Here is a 17,686-nt window from a genome sequence, read left to right on the forward strand (position 1 = left end):
AATATATTTTACTACTTATTGTTAGTTCATCAATTTATTTTATATCTGAGCTAGCATAATTCGTTACGAGGCCGTGTTTGAATTCTGCCATTAAAAATAAAATATGAAATTTAAATCTTTTTAAACTTATTATATATCTGGAGTGCAAAATTACCATATTCATATATTAATTTTATACAAAAAATGCATGGTTTTGTTAAAAACAACTTATCATATTTTTAAAATAAAAACTGAAATTATTACTTTATATTTCAAGTAAAATTTACTTTATCACCTTTTGTTTTATTATTATTATAAGTTAATATTATAAAGAAGGTAAATGTAAAATATTTGGGAGTGTAAATAGATTATAAATATAAAATTATCCTAAGGACCAAACAAGTCCAGATAATCTTTTTCTTTTGAATGAATTTCTTTTTTAAATCTTTAAAATATTAAAATTCACAATTTTATTCTTGCATCAATTATATGTCCAACGAAAAAATTACTTATACAACAAATAGTAAAAATGAAAATTTTTTAACTTTTTGTAAATTCAACTTTTTGGACTTGTTTAGTTTTGGCAGAAATTCCTGATAAATTTTGACATTGCGCTTTTTTAGATTCTCGCTCATGCTTTTGCGATTAAAATTACCAGGGTAGTAAATCAGTTAAAGGCAACCGTAGCCTCGGTTAAATCGCTGATAGATTAATAGTGGTTTCGCTCGGTTAGATTGAACGAATTAGAATCGGATGCGGTACATTTAAGAGTAATTTGAGCGGGCGGAAGGAGGCAGAGTTATTTCTTCGTCTTAACGGACTTTTTCTTCTTTTTTTCTTCAGGTCGATACGGCCCCAGCTTCCGGCGCACCATCACGCCACGCCACCAGGCTTGCATCTTGATTGCGCTACGCTGCACATGATCCTCGTGCTCCTTTTGTCTTCGGAGCGCCTCCTGCTCTGCGAGGTACGTGTCGATGAATTCCTGGTTATTGCGGTACTGCAACAAACACCGTCCGTATCCAGTTTCAACGTGAGTTTACTGACATATTTTACCCGCGATGTCTTTCTCGAAAATAAGTGTGTCTTATACAAGATTCACGGGGGCTTTACGCGATCGTGTATCCTCGTAAGCAATAAGGGAAGGTTCAATCTTGCTCGTTAATATTTATATGGACATGTGATTAAAAGCTAGGGGCTAAACTGGACATTTTCTGCCGTAGAAAATTTGCTATCCTACATTCAGAACCATTTTTAGAAAATTAAACAAATTCATTTAAATTCAAAATTTATACATAAATTAATGTTTACGTTATTTTTAAATAATCTGATTTTTTGTCAAAGATTAAAGTTCGCGAGGTTTGCGGAGAATGTTCGATTTAAATGTAACAAAGATAAATTTTTTGAAATTAATAAGAGAACTGCTCTTATTAAACTGACAATAATGTTAAATATTAGTAATATAGCATTTATAAAAATTAATATGTATACAATAATAACGAATCTACATTGTAAGCGAAGAGAACGTGATTTCTCATTTTAAAATAATTCGAAAATATAAAATATTACTTCCCCGTGTTTGAGTTTCGTTTTTTCGTTTGCGTTATGAATTCCGCCTATGCAAGTACCTAAGGGAAATTAATCCGAGAACTTCTCGGTCAATGGCTTGGTCCTCGCTTAAATGTAAACTGGGTACCGAAACATGCGGAAGGTTCTCAGGATCCTAGAATTCGGGGAGATTTCGGTTATTAATAACGATCATCAAGACGTTCTGAGTCTCGGCGGACATTCTTGACGCGAATTATCGATTACCCCAACGAAACTTGGACGCGCCCTTTAAACTCAGGCCAAGTTATCCGGGCTTGATTGCCAATAGACGAAACGTGACGTAGCGAATCAGACAGTCACACGGGGAATGCGAAATAAGACAGCGATTGTGCTTGTTGCACCGGGTGGGAAATCCTCTTTATCCGGCAATTAAGATTCACAGGAGCGATGCGGTCGAAATAATGAGCGGCGGAATGGAAATTGAGTTACCACTACCCGCCGCGCCATTTCTCGCCGCGGGAAAATGAAAAGAAAATATTTTTCGCGCCCTCTCGTCACACAGTTTTCGAATCATTACCTCCGTTGTAAGTTCCACTAAGTATTTCCGAGCGTCTTCGATCACATTGCGTACTCTGCGGATCTTCCCCTCATACATTTCCTTCTCCCGATCGTACCTCTGCCGCCATTGCTCGATTCGGTTCTCGATGAGCTGTAAATTTAAAGTAAATATTTTTATTATTCTTGTTAGGGGTTGCGTAACTCGTTTTAAATTTGTTTCGTGCTAATCGCTCGATTCATTCAGATTTGAAATTCGTGAAAAAAAAAGGAATTTGCATAAGTTTATCGAAGTTATGAAAAAGAGCTGCGATCTCAAAGTACATTTTTCAGCGGCCCCTTAAACTTTTTCGCTGAAAGAACCTGCACTTTAATCCGTCTTAATTTTAATAGTGGGTCCTTTCAAGTCTCAACTATTTAAGTACAAGTTCTGTGATACTTCTGGTGATATTTTTGTGCTTATTTTTAAGCGAGGAAAGTTGGCAAAGGGTTCGCGCGCTCACCGCTATACGCCGCATCAGATAACGCGTCAATACATCATTCACGCGATTTTCATTTCTCTCACGCACGCAATAATCATTCAAAGTCTTTTTCAATTCGTCCATCTTCAACTCGTGACGCAGGACGTACTGCTCGCGACGTGCCGCTTCCCACACTCGGACATATTTCATCTCCACGTCCTTAATTAGTTTTAGCCTCTCCTTCTCGTCCTAAAACATTTTGCCAGCAAGTTTCGTTCTACTTACGCACACAACAAGTAACAGCTAAACAGTAAAATTTCATGATTTATCGTCGTCGCGCCGCGCGCGCGCGTGCACACACACACACACACACACACACACACACACACACATTTGCGGCGACTCCTTCCGCGACTCTCGCGAAATATTTACCCGTGTCAAAGTGAGCTTCTTCGTTAAGCGCTCCTCCTCTCTCTCGTTCGCTGCTTTCTTATCGGCAATCGCTTTTCGTAACTCTGCCACAATCGTTTGCATTCTTTCATTCTCTTCTATCACAAGATGCTCCTGTTCTTTTCGCGACGTTATCTTGTCGATCTCTTTAATTAATATATCGATAGTCCCATGTTCGTTGATTTCTTGCTTCAAGTCTCGTATTATATTGCTTACATATAAACTGCAACGTGAATAATGTTCCGTAATTTTTGCATATTTAACAAGATTTACATATATACATAAGTAATATATACTGAAAAAATAGTCTCGTTGCATTAATTGGAAATCTGATAGATTTTACCAATATGTCTGCTAAGAAATGGACGAATCCGAAATTTTGTAGAAACTATCTTGTAGTAAAATTTATTAAATGTTCTAATTATCATTCTATAAAATTTTGAGTTCTATTATAATAAATATATAGGAAATCTGCTCATTATTTTGTATCACTAAAACGCACTTAATGATATATCTTGTTGATATAATCAAACCATTTCAGTGCATATATGTATTTAACAAATTATATCTGTGGCAAATATTGAGTAATTATGAAATAGAACAAACTTAATAGCCGATTGTTTAAATTTTATTAGGAAAATTGAAATCCTCCGCTACAAATACAAACTAAAATATAAAATAAAGGAAGAAACTATTTGCCACTTGCGTTTTTTAGCTTTTCAGAAAGTATCTTAGTTAATTAACAGTTTACTTATTAATTATGTAATTAATTTCGTTTTGAGGCCTCATTGTTCTTGGGCAGAGTCCATTGGCTAAACCACCACGAATACATCGGCCTTTCAGACAGGCTTATGGACGGACTAAATACATTCCAACCTGTCTCGTCGAAGCTTTTCACGCGCAGCTTCCCTCTGTGAATCCGTCATCTCCGCGGCGCCTCCGCTGAACGTCTGTAGAATAGACATTTCCGAAATCCTACGGATAAATATATGTAAAGGCCGACGGGTTATAATAGTACAGTCGCGTTTTATTGCGCTGTATTCCGCTCGACGTACTGAACATTGGGGAAAACAGTATTGGCGTTGTCCCTTATCACGGATTGCTGTCGCAAGATATTTTGGTAAACGGCCAGTGAATCTGCACATTCCTCCAGGATTTCCAGGAGAGCCTCACGCACCGCTGGCGAAAATCCCGCGGGACTTTCCGCTTCCATTTGTTTTTTGTTTTCTTCCTTTAACGAATCGGCTCGGTCTTGTGTAAATGTAACTTTGTTTTCATTATCAAATTTATATGCGAGAATAGAACTGTGGAGCGTGAAAAAAAATTTTCGAAATTTCTCTGACAGGAATTGAACGAGGATGACAGAATCACATATACGTACGTCTTACGGTGTAAAGAATGATTCACACGGCGCGGCGGAGTAAGGCTCATGTACTTTGACGCATTCACCTGTACGTACGTTTTATGTGCAACGTCGACAAATTCAATGTTGAACGTGTTCACCCAATAGATACATCGTGTCAGTCTACGTCTGTCTGATAAGCCAATTTATCACGCGTAGATTCAGCTCGACTTGAAGACGCGCGATTTTCCATTGCTATCTTAAATTCTGAGCAACATCAACGGCACAGTATCGGAATACCAACTATCTTTTCAGAGGAACAGGTGCTAGACACTTGGAATGATCGATTAACAAAAAACGATTTATGTGTTTTATGTATTTAATTTTTTTAATTGACTTTTTGCAAAAAATATGTTATCGAAAATTGATAATGAAAGAACAATTAGGATAACAAATTAGAAAATAGCCATCAACTTCAATAAATAACTCTTTTATTGCCATTTATGTAAAATTTTTTTATTAATCTATAAAATAAATCATAATTTGTTATAAATTAATATTCAGTATCGATAAAAATATTGGAAAAATTATTGATGGCGACTTAATGGTAAGAAAAAGTATATAATTTTTTAGAATAGCGTTTCTTAAATTTTTAAAAATTAAAATTACCTTGAGTTTTTTTTAAATTAATACAGGCTATTTTATTTCTAATTATTATTGTATAACAGACGCATTAAAAGATACACATAAACTTATACAGAGTAATCTTAAAATATATCTTGATTTTAAACATTTATTTAAAAAAATTTTAAGCAATTTACAATAATGATGCATTACCATTAAGAATTTTTCCGAGTAATTCATGAGATGTTAATTTGTAACAGCTCAAGTGTGTATACTTTATGATTTATTAATAGCAATGTTACAACCTTTTAATGTTTTAATTTAATGAAACATAAATTAAAAGTGATAGTGTTTTAAAAAATACATATAATTATACTATTTTATAAGTGTATACAAATAATAAAATAAGTAAAAAAAAGGCATTCGATAATCATTCCATACACATAACGAAAATTGAAAGTACATATAACACATACATATTGTCGTATATATACACAGACTCTTACAAGTAAGCAGACATTTTTTCGCGGGCTAATTAACACATCGTCGGACGCGCAGGCATCACATCGATCCCCGACACTTTGTACTATGAAGGAAGAAAAAGTAGAAATTCCGTCCAAACTCTGTAGCTCCGCAAACCTTTCGGAGCGAGTTAAACAGTTTGATCCATCGCCGCGGGCTGCCGTGGAAACGAACTCAGGGACCGTGGACATTAAAGCGGCAGTAGGCGCGAGAAGAGGGGGGAAAAAAAAAGGGAGGAGCGCGGGGTTTCGGGACGCAAAAAATCGCGCTACCGCAAATGAAAAGGAAGCATTTGCCGAGGGAAATTTTCCTCTCTTATAATGCCAAAAGCGCAAATGTACGATCTCCGGCTCTCCGCGGGCGCTCTCTCCGACGAAAATTTTCAAATTAAATTCATCGAATCGCCGGGAGAGAAAAGTCGCTTTGTGTTAACATTCTCGGGAAACGAAAAATCCCGAGAGAAAAATCCGAGAAGAATTGCAACTTAACTCGTACGCGGGCGCGTACGAGTTTTGGCGAACGCGCGCGCACCCCGCGATTCTACTTCTCTCGCACGCTTCCGGAAAAAGTTTCTCGCGGAGAAAGAAGAATAAACTTTTTGCGGGAAAAGTTGTGTGGTCTTTAATGGCGTAAAGGACATACACTTAGCGCGAGCGTGCGGATGAAGCCAAGTACATCTCGGCTTACATGAAATAGCCGAGGTAATGCATCATGTAGTTCTGCCGCAATGCCATAGAGCGCCCGTCCGGAATTATCGATTTTACGTATCGTGAAATCTCCTCCACTCGCCTCTTTATCTCCCGGCACAGCGACAGACCTTTTTAACGTTCTTCTACTGTCACATTTCTAATGACATATAATATGATTAAAGAATAACGTAACAAACAAATTGCGTATGTATAAATACCACGCGTCGCAAAACGAAATGGAGTAGCTTATAAACGTCGTCGAATACATTCGTAATATCCTTTGCAAAAAGAAGTTTAATAGATAAGTGCTATTAAATGCGACACGTTTGCACTGGAACTTATTTGTTTTTTGCGACAGAATTTAACATTACGAGAAGGAAATTGCGGAAATTCGATAAACATCGTTCCATCTGATCTGCTCCGGGCAAAGAGACCCCGCGCTGTTGGTTCTTCATCAATTATTCCGCGAAGCGAAGCGAACGAAAGTCGAAAACTGTTAAATTGATATCGACATAATTACTATCCGATCGCGTTAGGGTATCCTGACCCCGGGGAAAAAAAAATCCTGCGGGCGAAAAAGGGCGCGCTAGCACGTATCAGTTTGATTGGAAAAGTTTTTACATCGAGAGGAGGACTTTTAATTGAATCTGCATTGTCTGGCAGAGGGAGAGAGAGAGAGAGAGAGAGAAAGACAGATAGAAAAATAGAGAGAAACAGAAAGGGAGAAAGAGAGAGTTCTTCGCGCGGCTTCTATCGAGCTTCATGCTCTCGTTTAACGGTGAAGAACACCGGACCGTGAATTCGTGAAAACAAAGTGATGATGTCATCTGTTACAAAGAAATCCGACAAATTCCAAGTCCGCGACTGTGGGTGTTTCTCATTGTGCTGCTCTTCGCGACTTATTTGATTAATCGCACGATCTGACAGGTGGCAAGTCACTTTTCGATTAAATTTTGCAGTAAGAAACTCGAGATACAAAAATTACATGAAGAATATTAAAGATTGTTGAGCGTATGAAATATTATTATTTTATGTAGAAGCGGATTGACCCGTCAAATAATTGGGTGTTGTTTTAAATAGATTAAGTTTGAAATTTTTCGACTAATCTAATAAGTGTCTATGATATAGTAGACATAATTTTTTATCTCGTATGCACTTGATTCTGCATAATATTAAGTTGAAACACTATTATATTTTACATAATATTTTTACCAATAAATGTAAAATAATCATAAAATTGGAAATTTTTAATTTTAATACAATAATATTTTAATAATATAATCGATGATATAATATTTTCTGATTCTTTAAAGCCGAGTACATTTGTTATCGATTTATTTTTAATTATCATTGGTAATTTATAAGTTGCAACAGATTCTTTATAAAGACCTTGATTCTATCTTATCTAAAGAATCTTACAGAAGACATCTAATGTGAAAGACGCTAATATGAAAGACTAAAACAAACATGTTGATTTACTCTGTCCTTCCAATTTTTCTCTTTACTTTTTCTCAGTTATTTGCAGAAGTGTTAATAACAATCTCGTCTATGGTGAGATAAAAGATTTCATTTTTTCACGACAAGATAATATAAGATTATATCAATAAATAACCTTAAGTTTAAATTGTAATTTTAACATTAGAGGAAGGTCGCCAATACTAAGTCTTCTAAAGCGGCACTGCCTCATTTCGAAAACTTAGCATTATATTAATTCTGATAAAAACATAATTTACTTGAATAATCAAAGAAAATTCATAGTTTATGTATTCGTAGCTTTTTCTTATATAAAATTCACTAGAAACAAATTCAACGTAATTTAACCTTTCAATGTAGTCACGCTACATGTTACGTCTTGCGAAACAGCATAAGATATTTGTCGTAATGTACAAAAAATGTTTTACATCAAAGTGAAAGACTTGTAGAGATTCTCATATATTATACATTAACTTGTAAATATTTTTTTATAAATAACTCACGTTGAATGTTATCTACTATGCTAATTTCTCAGACATTTATTTTTTGATTTGCGAAAATATCAATTATTACAAAATGTGAAATAAGACTATAAAAACTGCTATTCCATTTGTGATAGAAGACACTTTGGTTACATTTATGTTTTCAAAGTTTAATTTTTAACTTTTGATTAAGAAACACGATCCAAATTCAAACTGGTGTGCTATTGGTGACTTTCCTTTAAAATATAGGTTGAGAATATTACAAAATTATGAATTTTTATGAATTCTTATGAAGGAGAGAAAGAAAAAGAAAGAATTTGGTTTAATATTTTTTATAACATTTTTGTTCACTTACTGTAAATATTCAATGTAGTTCTAAATAATCGAGTTTTTTAACACATGTATATAGGAGAAATTAATTTTTTCTATCTTGTAATGTTTCTTTTACTACGTTATTATTCTTATAGGAATCTAAAAAATTGTCAGGAAAAGTGCAACATACATTATTAAGTAAAGAGAAGAGAAATTAAAATTAAAATTAATTTAATTCTAAGGACTTTCTTATATGAAATAATTAACTAACAATCGAGAAAAAAGGCTATGAGAATCTAATGTAATTTTCTTTGAGCGAATTTATTAAACGTATATTTAATTCCACTTTACAGAGTGGAAATCGCACAATGAGAACTGCGATAGGTTCTCACAAGCCTTTTTTTCTCGGTTGTTAATTATACTATATTAATGTGCATTGTTAATTATTTTAAAAATTATAATCCCTAACTTTAATAATTTATTTTCATTAAATGTGTGGCAAAAAATAAATTCCCTTTCTTCCGATTCGCCCGTGCGTTTTCTATGGGAATCGATTTATGTGTATTAATATCGGGTCATATTTCTGAGAAAGGTCGATTGTAAAGAGCAGACTGTTAAAGGCTCATGATAAATCTTTCAGCGATTCCAAAATTTTTCGCAACCAGCCGCGGTAAAGGATGCGCAAAATTGCAACGCCGCCGTTGAAACGAAATTCATCGTTTCGAGTGATACCGCCCGGCGGCGACGGCGGCGACCGAAATAGGGGTGGCTATCCCTTATCTGAGGCGAAGTAAAGTAAACCGTCGCACCCTGTCGGCTGTTATCGCAGTCCGAAGTGGACCTAACCCGCGCGCACAGGAAAACGTATGTGTACACATGTGGCGACCACCCTCCGGGGACGAAGGAGGGGGGGGGGCCACCCTCCGGCGCGGCGCGTGCGTACTCGCGAGGCGGCGTCGCGACGGCGCGCTTCCGCCGCGCCCGATGCCGCGGCGAGGAGGAGACGCGAGGGCGGTGTCGGTGGTGGTCGGTAGCAGCGAGAGAGGGCTGTTCTCGTCTACTCGCCGTGCGCTCCTCGCCGCCGTCGTCGCCGTCGCCGTCACCGTCGCCGTCGTCGACGAGCGCGTCGCGACGCTCGGTGATCCTCCACGGCGCGCTCCTCCTGGTGCGTCGTCCTACGAACCTCTCGTCGTGATCGCCGTCGTGGTACCGTCGGCGAAAAGGGAGTAGAGAAAAAGAGAGAGGAAACTCTGCACGCGAGCGCCTCGTCTCCCGTCACGCTTGTACTCGTGCTCGACGACGTTTCCTTCCTCCAGTCGCGGAAACGTCCCCCGCGGCGGACCGCGCAAGGTTATAATCCCGCCTCGTCGTTGTTACTCGTCGCACCGTCACCGTCGGCGCCGTCGGCGGCGTGGATGGTGCTGGTGGTGGTGCCTAGTGCCGGTACTGGTGGATCGTCCGCAGGTCGTCCAGTTCGTTGTTATCCTCGTGCCCGACGCATCTCGCACCAAGGGTGAGTAGAGAGACATCCAACTTAACCCTTTCGCCCTTCGTTTCTCGTCGTCGTCTCGCCGCCTGTTTCTCGCGTGAGAAGTGCGCGCGTCTCGCCAAAGTAAAGCTTTGACCACTGAACTTGTGCAACGTCGATTCGTATCCCACTGTGCCGAGTTGTTACGAGTAACCTAGTTGGCTCCTTTCGCAACCCCTCGTGTTTATGTCGTTCCTCTTCTCTCTCTTTCCCTCCCCCTTTCCCTCTCTTTCTCCCTCTCCCTCAGTTTCATCCTCGCTCTCGTCCATCGCGCTCTCCTTTTCTCCCTTCATCCCTCTCGCTCCTTCTTTTTCTCGGGCGGGGGTGGTAAACATGCGTTCTGCAGAGACGTCGATGGAACGACGCCGAGAATCCCGCCTGCGGGAAATAATCTCGACAAATCGCATTTTACTCGCGTCGAGCTTTGTTCCATTAGCATAACGATGAGAATTATTAGCAAATTATTGATGCCGATATAATGTTGATGAGTCCAGATTTCGAGGTCGTAAATGAATTAAAACCAATCGTGAGAATCAAATTGCAATTAAAATAACCGGAGGGATAATTGCGACATCGCGATATCTGTATTTTTGTAAAATCGCTTTCCCTAACAGTTGCTTTTGGCAAATTCAGTGGATCATTTAGCAAATAAGTCATTGTCACTATAAACAGTTCTATGACTGGAGTACTAGATTCGTCATTGAGAAGCTGGTATTTCGGTGGCGCGTTGGTCGCCGTTATGCAAACGCTAGAGTTAACCCAGAAAGCCTTCAGAAATCAGATATGCAAGTGAGTCGGCAACGAGAAACACTAATTTAATTAAAATCACTACTTGAGAAGTTAACTCGTTCAATTGCGTAACGCCATTCAATTATCGCGATTAATCTTATGTTTCAAAATGCTGAAAATTATTGAATTCGCCGCTGATTTGACTGGATGGAGATTACTAGTATCATTAATCTACAATGTTTATTATTATCGTGATTCGTCGTTAATTGCTTTATTATTATTATTATTATTATTATTATTATTATTATTATTATTATTATTATTATTATTATTATTATTATTATTATTATTATTATTATTATTATTGAGCACTAGATGCTTTGTACAATATAACAAATTTGGTTTCTATTGTTTCATTTTATATGCTCGACTGAAAAGAAAAATTATTTTAACATTATACAGTATTATATAACAAATATTGTTTGTACAACAGTTAATTACACCATAGAAAAATGATAACTCAATCAACTAGTTTGCTGCTTGTTTTCTGCCTCTCCGTCCCCTTTTCCTTTTCTGATTCACACAATATGATCCGTCGCAACTGTGCTAAATTACGAAAAACACGTGTCCCATTTTACATTTTCTTCCATTTTTTACTTTTGTAATTATTTGCTGAAGATTGAAATACGATTTTCATGTTTTAATGATGTTTTAGTTTTTATCACGGAACGTGAAATATATTCTTTCTTTCTTTTTTTCTTTTCCTTATTATTTTTCTTGAGGAGAATTACGGGCTTATCTGAATCTGGGACTCGATTAACAAATCATCATTTTAATCGAATTTCCTTGCGGAGCGCGTTGCAAGAGCACTTGACTTCTCTCGTTTTGCTTGTCGCGCTAGCACTCGTACGATCGTTTTTTTCCCGCCGTACTTCCAATTAACGTCCTGCACGCGGCTAAGTGCCTAGTTTACATATGCACTTGGAATGGGCATTTTTGGTATTAGAACGCTTCTTTTATATTCGATATATTGAATAAGAAAAATGACACACAGATTATTTCTTTCTTACGTACGTATGCTGAACGTATATAGAAATTTTTTGTTCATAATTATGCGAACATTTTCTGAATTTTTATTGCAATTTGTTGTAGTGGAAAAAATGAAAAATATTGGAGACGTTATAACAGATATGTGCACAGATTCCTTGAAGATTCAATTTTAATTCTTATTCTCTATAACAAATTCCTTGACTCCGTCAGAGTAATATTTCTCTTTAAATAATTAAAATATAAGAAATATTTAATATTCAATGGTAGGAAAAAATTTTTATTAAATTTTTTACTTATATATAAACAATTTTTAATTTGCTTTAGAAATAACACTTTATATTTGTTTAAAAATAATCTTTTTTTCCGATTTTAATGAGATTTCGATATGTTGTAGTACACGGAGAAAATTTTATATAAAAAATTACGATAATAGCAACGAACCATATGAAGAAATTTCAGAGAATTATACCACATGACAATTTGATAAAAAATATAGTAAAAATTTTTTTAGCCTGCGCTTACTGCTTATAGTAACTTTTACTATAACATTTTCTCCGTATATATTAAAATAAGCTATACATATTTTTTTATAAATGCTTGTATACGAATGAAGGAGGTAAAGTGCCTTATTTAAAAAATTGTTTTTTTATGTTTTCAAGTGTATATCATTTTAATAAGAAAGATAAAAAATGTTGAATAAAAATTTTATGGCTATAAAAATATTCTTTAAAGATATATTCACTCAAATTTTTTAAAAACATTTTACAATATACTCTTGTCATGTGTTATTGTTTTTAATAATTTAAACAATTTTATCATTGAATATATCTTTAAATAAGTTTTAATTCTGCTTTAATAGTCTTAATACAAATTTTTTTAATTCTAAAAAATGATAACTATTGATAGAAGGGAAATTTAATTTAAAATAAGAAAATAAACATAAATATATATATTTTTTATAAATTGTTTTGGAAACTATTCTTATTTATCTTATTTATATTATTCTTATTTATTTTTAAAAACATTTTTTATATTCTACCATTATTAGGGAAAAAGTAGTTGTATTATAACTCTTGTAGGTATTATGGCCACTCGTAATAATCTCCACTTTTAGATCGAATTCTAGTAATTACTTATAGAATTACTTACAGAATCATTTATTTAGTAACCGTTACGTAGTAACACTAAGTGACAATACACAATAGTCATACATTTGTTACAAGGTATTTTTACTTATAAATATTATGTATCTTTAAAGAATATTTTTATAGCCATAAAATTTTTATTCAACATTTTTTATCTTTCTTATTAAAATGATATACACTTGAAAACATAAAAAACATTTCGAAATTTTTCAAGGTATATTTTAGCATATAATTACATACACAGTCTGTCCCAAAAGTCCCCGAACTGATCGCATAAAAGTGCAACCAGTGGCGTTACTTTCATGAAATTTCTGATAGCAATAGTTCTAACTTTCATTTACACGTGTACAAAGCTTCATTTGACTCGGTTGAATGGTTTTGACGTAGTGATCGTTCGCGTACGTCGTGTTTTTGCGCGCAGTTGCAAAATGGATTTACAAACAATTAAAGAACAACGAATCGTAATAAAATTTTTTGTTAATTGCGGTTCTAACGCAACAGAAACGTAACAAAAAATTAACAAGAAAAAAAATTAACAAAAAATTAAAAAATTTATTACGATTTGTTGTTTTTTAATTGTTTGTAAATCCTTTTTGTAACTGCGCACAAAAACACGACGCGAACGATCACTACGTCAAAACCATTCAACCGAGTCAAATGAAGCTTCGTACACGTGTAAATGAAGGTTAGAACTATTGCTATCAGAAATTTCATGAAAGTTGCGCCACTGGTTGCACTTTTATGCGATCAGTTCGGGGACTTTTGGGACAGACCGTGTATATTTTCTAGTTTTTTGAACTTGAATGTGTTATTATATAGTTAAATGCGCTCTTCAGTGTCTTTTTGTTATTTAATAGTTTATTTGATCGTACACACATTTTAAGTTATCCAAAGTTAAGCAATAATATAGGATTTACTAATATAGTCTCTTAAACATACTGACATCTTAAGCCTAATATGTTTTTTCGAAATATTCACGTCGAAATAGTTATTTGATAAATGTTTATTTATTATAGTTCTGCAAATTTATGATTTACATGTATAATAAATTTTTAGTACTGCAATTTATGCAGAAAGGTTATGTGTATGCACATACATTTGCGTATATTCTTTATTTTTTCTTTATTTTAAATAAATATGTAATTTTGTAACAACACAACACACTGTGTTTCATATACAGAACCTATTTTTAAATCTATTTTTGTGGAGCACATTACCGTTACCATGTTTCTCTTTGAACCAATATATGCAGTATCGTTACATTTATAAATAACATTTTCAGTAATAAATATTTCATAGCATTGAAATTAGAGTCGATTGAACTGCACTATGATGAATGTAATCGCGAGTTAAGTTTTTAATTTAAAATATGGATTATTAATAAAATTAGTTTACAAATTATAAATAGGGGACATTATTAGATTACTACCTTCTTTTTTAATATGCGTGTTTAGAAAAGTAGTCTAGTAAAGTATTGTCTATAAAAATCGGTTTTTTCAAAAAAAATTTTTGTAATTAATATAGAGCACTTACTAAAAAATACATATCTTATTTTTTTACTTATGTTAATAACACATTTATAATATAAGTGAAAAAGATAAATTAGTATATTTCCTTGTAATATTATATTAATATAATAATATATGTAAAATATATTATTACATGTTGTTTAAAAATAAATTTTATATATTGTATTCGAAATAGTTTATTTTGATATGTTATTGTCTAAGGACAACAGTCATAAGTGCCAAGTAATGTAAATTCGCAACGACACTCAATGGCCAGCTAATTTATCGTGTTAAATCGGCCTGTCACGACAACGTGACAGGTTAATTAAAGGATAATTCGCCTCACGATCGTCGTGGGAATTCCGGATTACGATTTGCGGCACGTGAACGGCGAACCAATCACACGCGCGCAGCTATTATTTACCGGACGATAAAGTAAGCGCGAGCAACTAAGAAGTTTATGTTCTAAGTACGCATTTCATCGCTTTTGCGTGAAATCCGCTTTAATCCTCATAAAATTTTAACGATCTTTGCGCACATGATTGATTCTTATATCAAATTCCAGTCTGGAAACATAGTTGTAAAAGGACGAATTTTTATGGTGATATACCTAAAATTTATATACGCGGACAAATCGCACGCGGATATGTGTATAAACACATAGATCCGGCTGATACATCACGGGTGAACGATACACGATATTTTTTATATTTCTCGTTCTTTCGTTATTCTACAAAAATATCAACGCAACTATTTCCAACTGTTCTTTTTTTTAAGGATTTTATTTTGCCTGGTATATACGTTTGATATCTCCAGGGTTGTTAGCGATCAGGAAAAACCGGAAAAATCGGGAAAAGTTAGGGAATTAAAAAATAAACGGGAAAAATCAGGAAAAATCAAAAGAAATCAAGAAATTTGTTAATTTAAGATAAAATTAAATTACTGTGAACCAATTCTAATCTGTTTAACTGTACTTCTCCAAAAATTATTTTAAAAAGAATTTTTTTAATTATTTAAAGAAACATTGTAAATATTTTTTACTTTTTTCAATTTTGCAATGAACGATTTGCAGAAACCTATTAACAGATATAAAAAAGAAAACTATAATAATTTTTACAAAGTAAAGATACGTATTAATAATATTTCGCAAAATTTATAGCAAAATTGTAAAAAAACTATACAAAATATTTATAATGTTTCAGTAATTATCCATTTCGTTAACACGAATGGATTTGTTGCAAGAGATGTTTTTATCTTTGTTGTGCAACAATACAAATATTATTGTGAACATTTTAAAATTATTGTTAAAATTTCTCTTGTGGTAATTAGAGATGGTAATTAAAACATAGTGTGTTAATGAATTTTTAAGTAATAAGTACAGTATGTAAAACTAAAATTAAATATTCCCACATAAAATTAAGATAAAATATTCACATATTAAAGTCAATCAGTACGCGAAAATCAATCGATCGGCTTATTATTACACAAAGACAATAGCAATGCAGTCCGAGCTGCAGATGATTTAAAATTTAAATTAATAAAAAAATAATAATTAAAGTATAAAATCCTCATCAAGAATATTCCAAATCATTAAAAGAGCAGAAGAGACACAATATTAATAAGGAAAAAAAAAAACTTAAAAAGAAGACGATTTAATGAATTAAAAGAATTAAAAATTAAGAAATTTAAAATTATGTTTAATAGAATTCAAAGAATTGCAGAAATAAACGAAAAGGTTAATAATGCTCTACTTTTAAAAATGCGAGATTGCAAATTTAAAAAATGCTTTAAAAAATAAAATAAAAATTAGTTTTATCTTTTTATTATTATTTATTTATTCTTTATCATGTACTTTTTGTTTAAAATAATAAAAATTTTTAGTATTTTTTCTTTATTTTTATCCAATACTTTTTTTTAACGAGTTAGGAAATTTTTCCAAAAAGTGACCGGAAAAATTCACAGAATATTTTTTTCTATTTCTCAGTAACAACCCTGTATCTCATATTAACAGTATTAATACAGCTAAGACTTATAGGGATAAAACAGCAGAATTAGTATCTGTAATATCCATTTTTATTTAGAATTAACAAGATTAAATCCCGTTCGAAGAAAAATCTCGTTTGACATACTTATCGTTGAACACACAAGTATTACATGCGTATATGGTTCGTGCTCCGCGTCATTTCGTGGGGATTTCATTTGCGCGAAATGTCGACCATAAAGCGCTTCGCCGTTAGTCTCAGAATTAGTAACAGCCTTTTCAGGAAAGTGCTGAAAACGTACTGTCCAAATGAAATGATTAAAACTTCCACCTCTTGTATCAGTGTGTTATACGTGTTTTAATAGGGCAACATATGCGAATACTGCGATTTAAACTCGAAACCGCAAATGATATTAATACCAGAGTGAAAAGCTAAAACCAAAACTTGGTAGCTCTGAAATCTCTTCGCAAAAGCTTTTGCCTTCTCGGATTTCGAAAATTACGAATTTACACAAATGTACGCTTTAAATTTAATTTTTTTGTCCACTTCATACTGTCACTATATGATCAGGAGATTTTACACGTATAATTAAAACCATCCGCATAAACATTTTCCACTCTTGGATCCCGATCCTTTACCGGTGAGTTCTATTATTTACTTTTGAGTGGTTTTTATTTAATTAATTTCTTCGTTTAAAAATAGGCGAAAGGGCTTCGAGCAAAGTGTGTTGTTTTACGCTCTTATTAGCTTGTCAAAATAAAACGATGCTTAATGTCGCTCGAGGTATATTGTTAATTGCTTCGCTCTACCGTTCCTCCGCTTTGAATAAATTTTTCCTCCCGGCGAAATAGTGTTTTCGTCCGAGCCAACGTGTACTTCCCCTCTTCTTCTTCTTCGATTTTCTTTTTGGCGTGAATAGTCAGGGCGTGTACACAATATTATCCGATGAACTTCTAAAGAATGTCATGCAATTTCAGGGGCACAAAAGACCTGAGCGAGAAGATATCGTTGAAATTCCTGTTTTTCCGCATAGGCATCAGGGAATTTCATTGAGCTTGGCAAAAAGATATTCGTTTAGCACATAATAGGTCGAAATGTCGACTCGACGTGCCGCAAGCTTTTATACCTTCATTTCATATCGGGGGGGGGGGGAGGGGGTTTGATTTCCTCTCGATGACTTTGAGTCTTCCGACGCCGGCGTGGACTATCGTGTGTACTTTACGTTCCCTTAACTAGTAGAAAAATCGAGTTCATGCTCGGCAAGCAGACACACCGGCGACTGATAAGAGTATCGAACGTGCAGTCAG

General features: G+C 34.4%; 2 protein-coding genes across 5 annotated transcripts in view; one reads left to right on the forward strand and one right to left on the reverse strand.

Annotated features, from left to right (window-relative positions):
* Positions 1-254: 254 nt before the first annotated feature.
* LOC118644486 (dynein regulatory complex protein 9-like) lies at positions 255-4,943 on the reverse strand. The gene is made up of 7 exons (XM_036283097.1): positions 4,375-4,943; positions 4,049-4,297; positions 3,870-3,968; positions 2,976-3,216; positions 2,586-2,792; positions 2,105-2,236; positions 255-979 (listed from the first exon to the last, which is right to left on the reverse strand). Exons 1-7 carry the CDS (start codon positions 4,422-4,424, stop codon positions 779-781), a joined length of 1,179 nt encoding a protein of 392 aa, XP_036138990.1. The 5' UTR covers positions 4,425-4,943; the 3' UTR covers positions 255-778.
* A 4,454-nt stretch (positions 4,944-9,397) lies between these two features.
* LOC105832993 (acetylcholine receptor subunit alpha-like) overlaps positions 9,398-17,686 on the forward strand; it is an 89,613-nt gene continuing 81,324 nt past the window's right edge. For all 4 annotated transcript variants that reach the window (XM_012674367.3, XM_012674369.3, XM_012674368.3 and 1 more), the window contains exon 1: positions 9,398-9,950. The gene's annotated coding sequence lies outside the window, so the exon portion shown is untranslated. The remainder of the gene's footprint in view (positions 9,951-17,686) is intronic.

This window comes from Monomorium pharaonis, chromosome 2 (genome assembly GCF_013373865.1).
Source record: "Monomorium pharaonis isolate MP-MQ-018 chromosome 2, ASM1337386v2, whole genome shotgun sequence".
NCBI lineage: Eukaryota > Metazoa > Arthropoda > Insecta > Hymenoptera > Formicidae > Monomorium > Monomorium pharaonis.

Coding starts and splice junctions, on each gene's coding strand:
- LOC118644486 (XM_036283097.1), bottom strand. CDS start 4,424: ATGAGCCTTACTCCGCCGCGCCGTGTGAATCATTCTTTACACCGTAAG. Junction 2,793..2,975: donor AGAAGCTCACTTTGACACGG/GTAAATATTTCG, acceptor AAAATGTTTTAG/GACGAGAAGGAGAGGCTAAA. Junction 980..2,104: donor TAGTGGAACTTACAACGGAG/GTAATGATTCGA, acceptor TGTTTGTTGCAG/TACCGCAATAACCAGGAATT.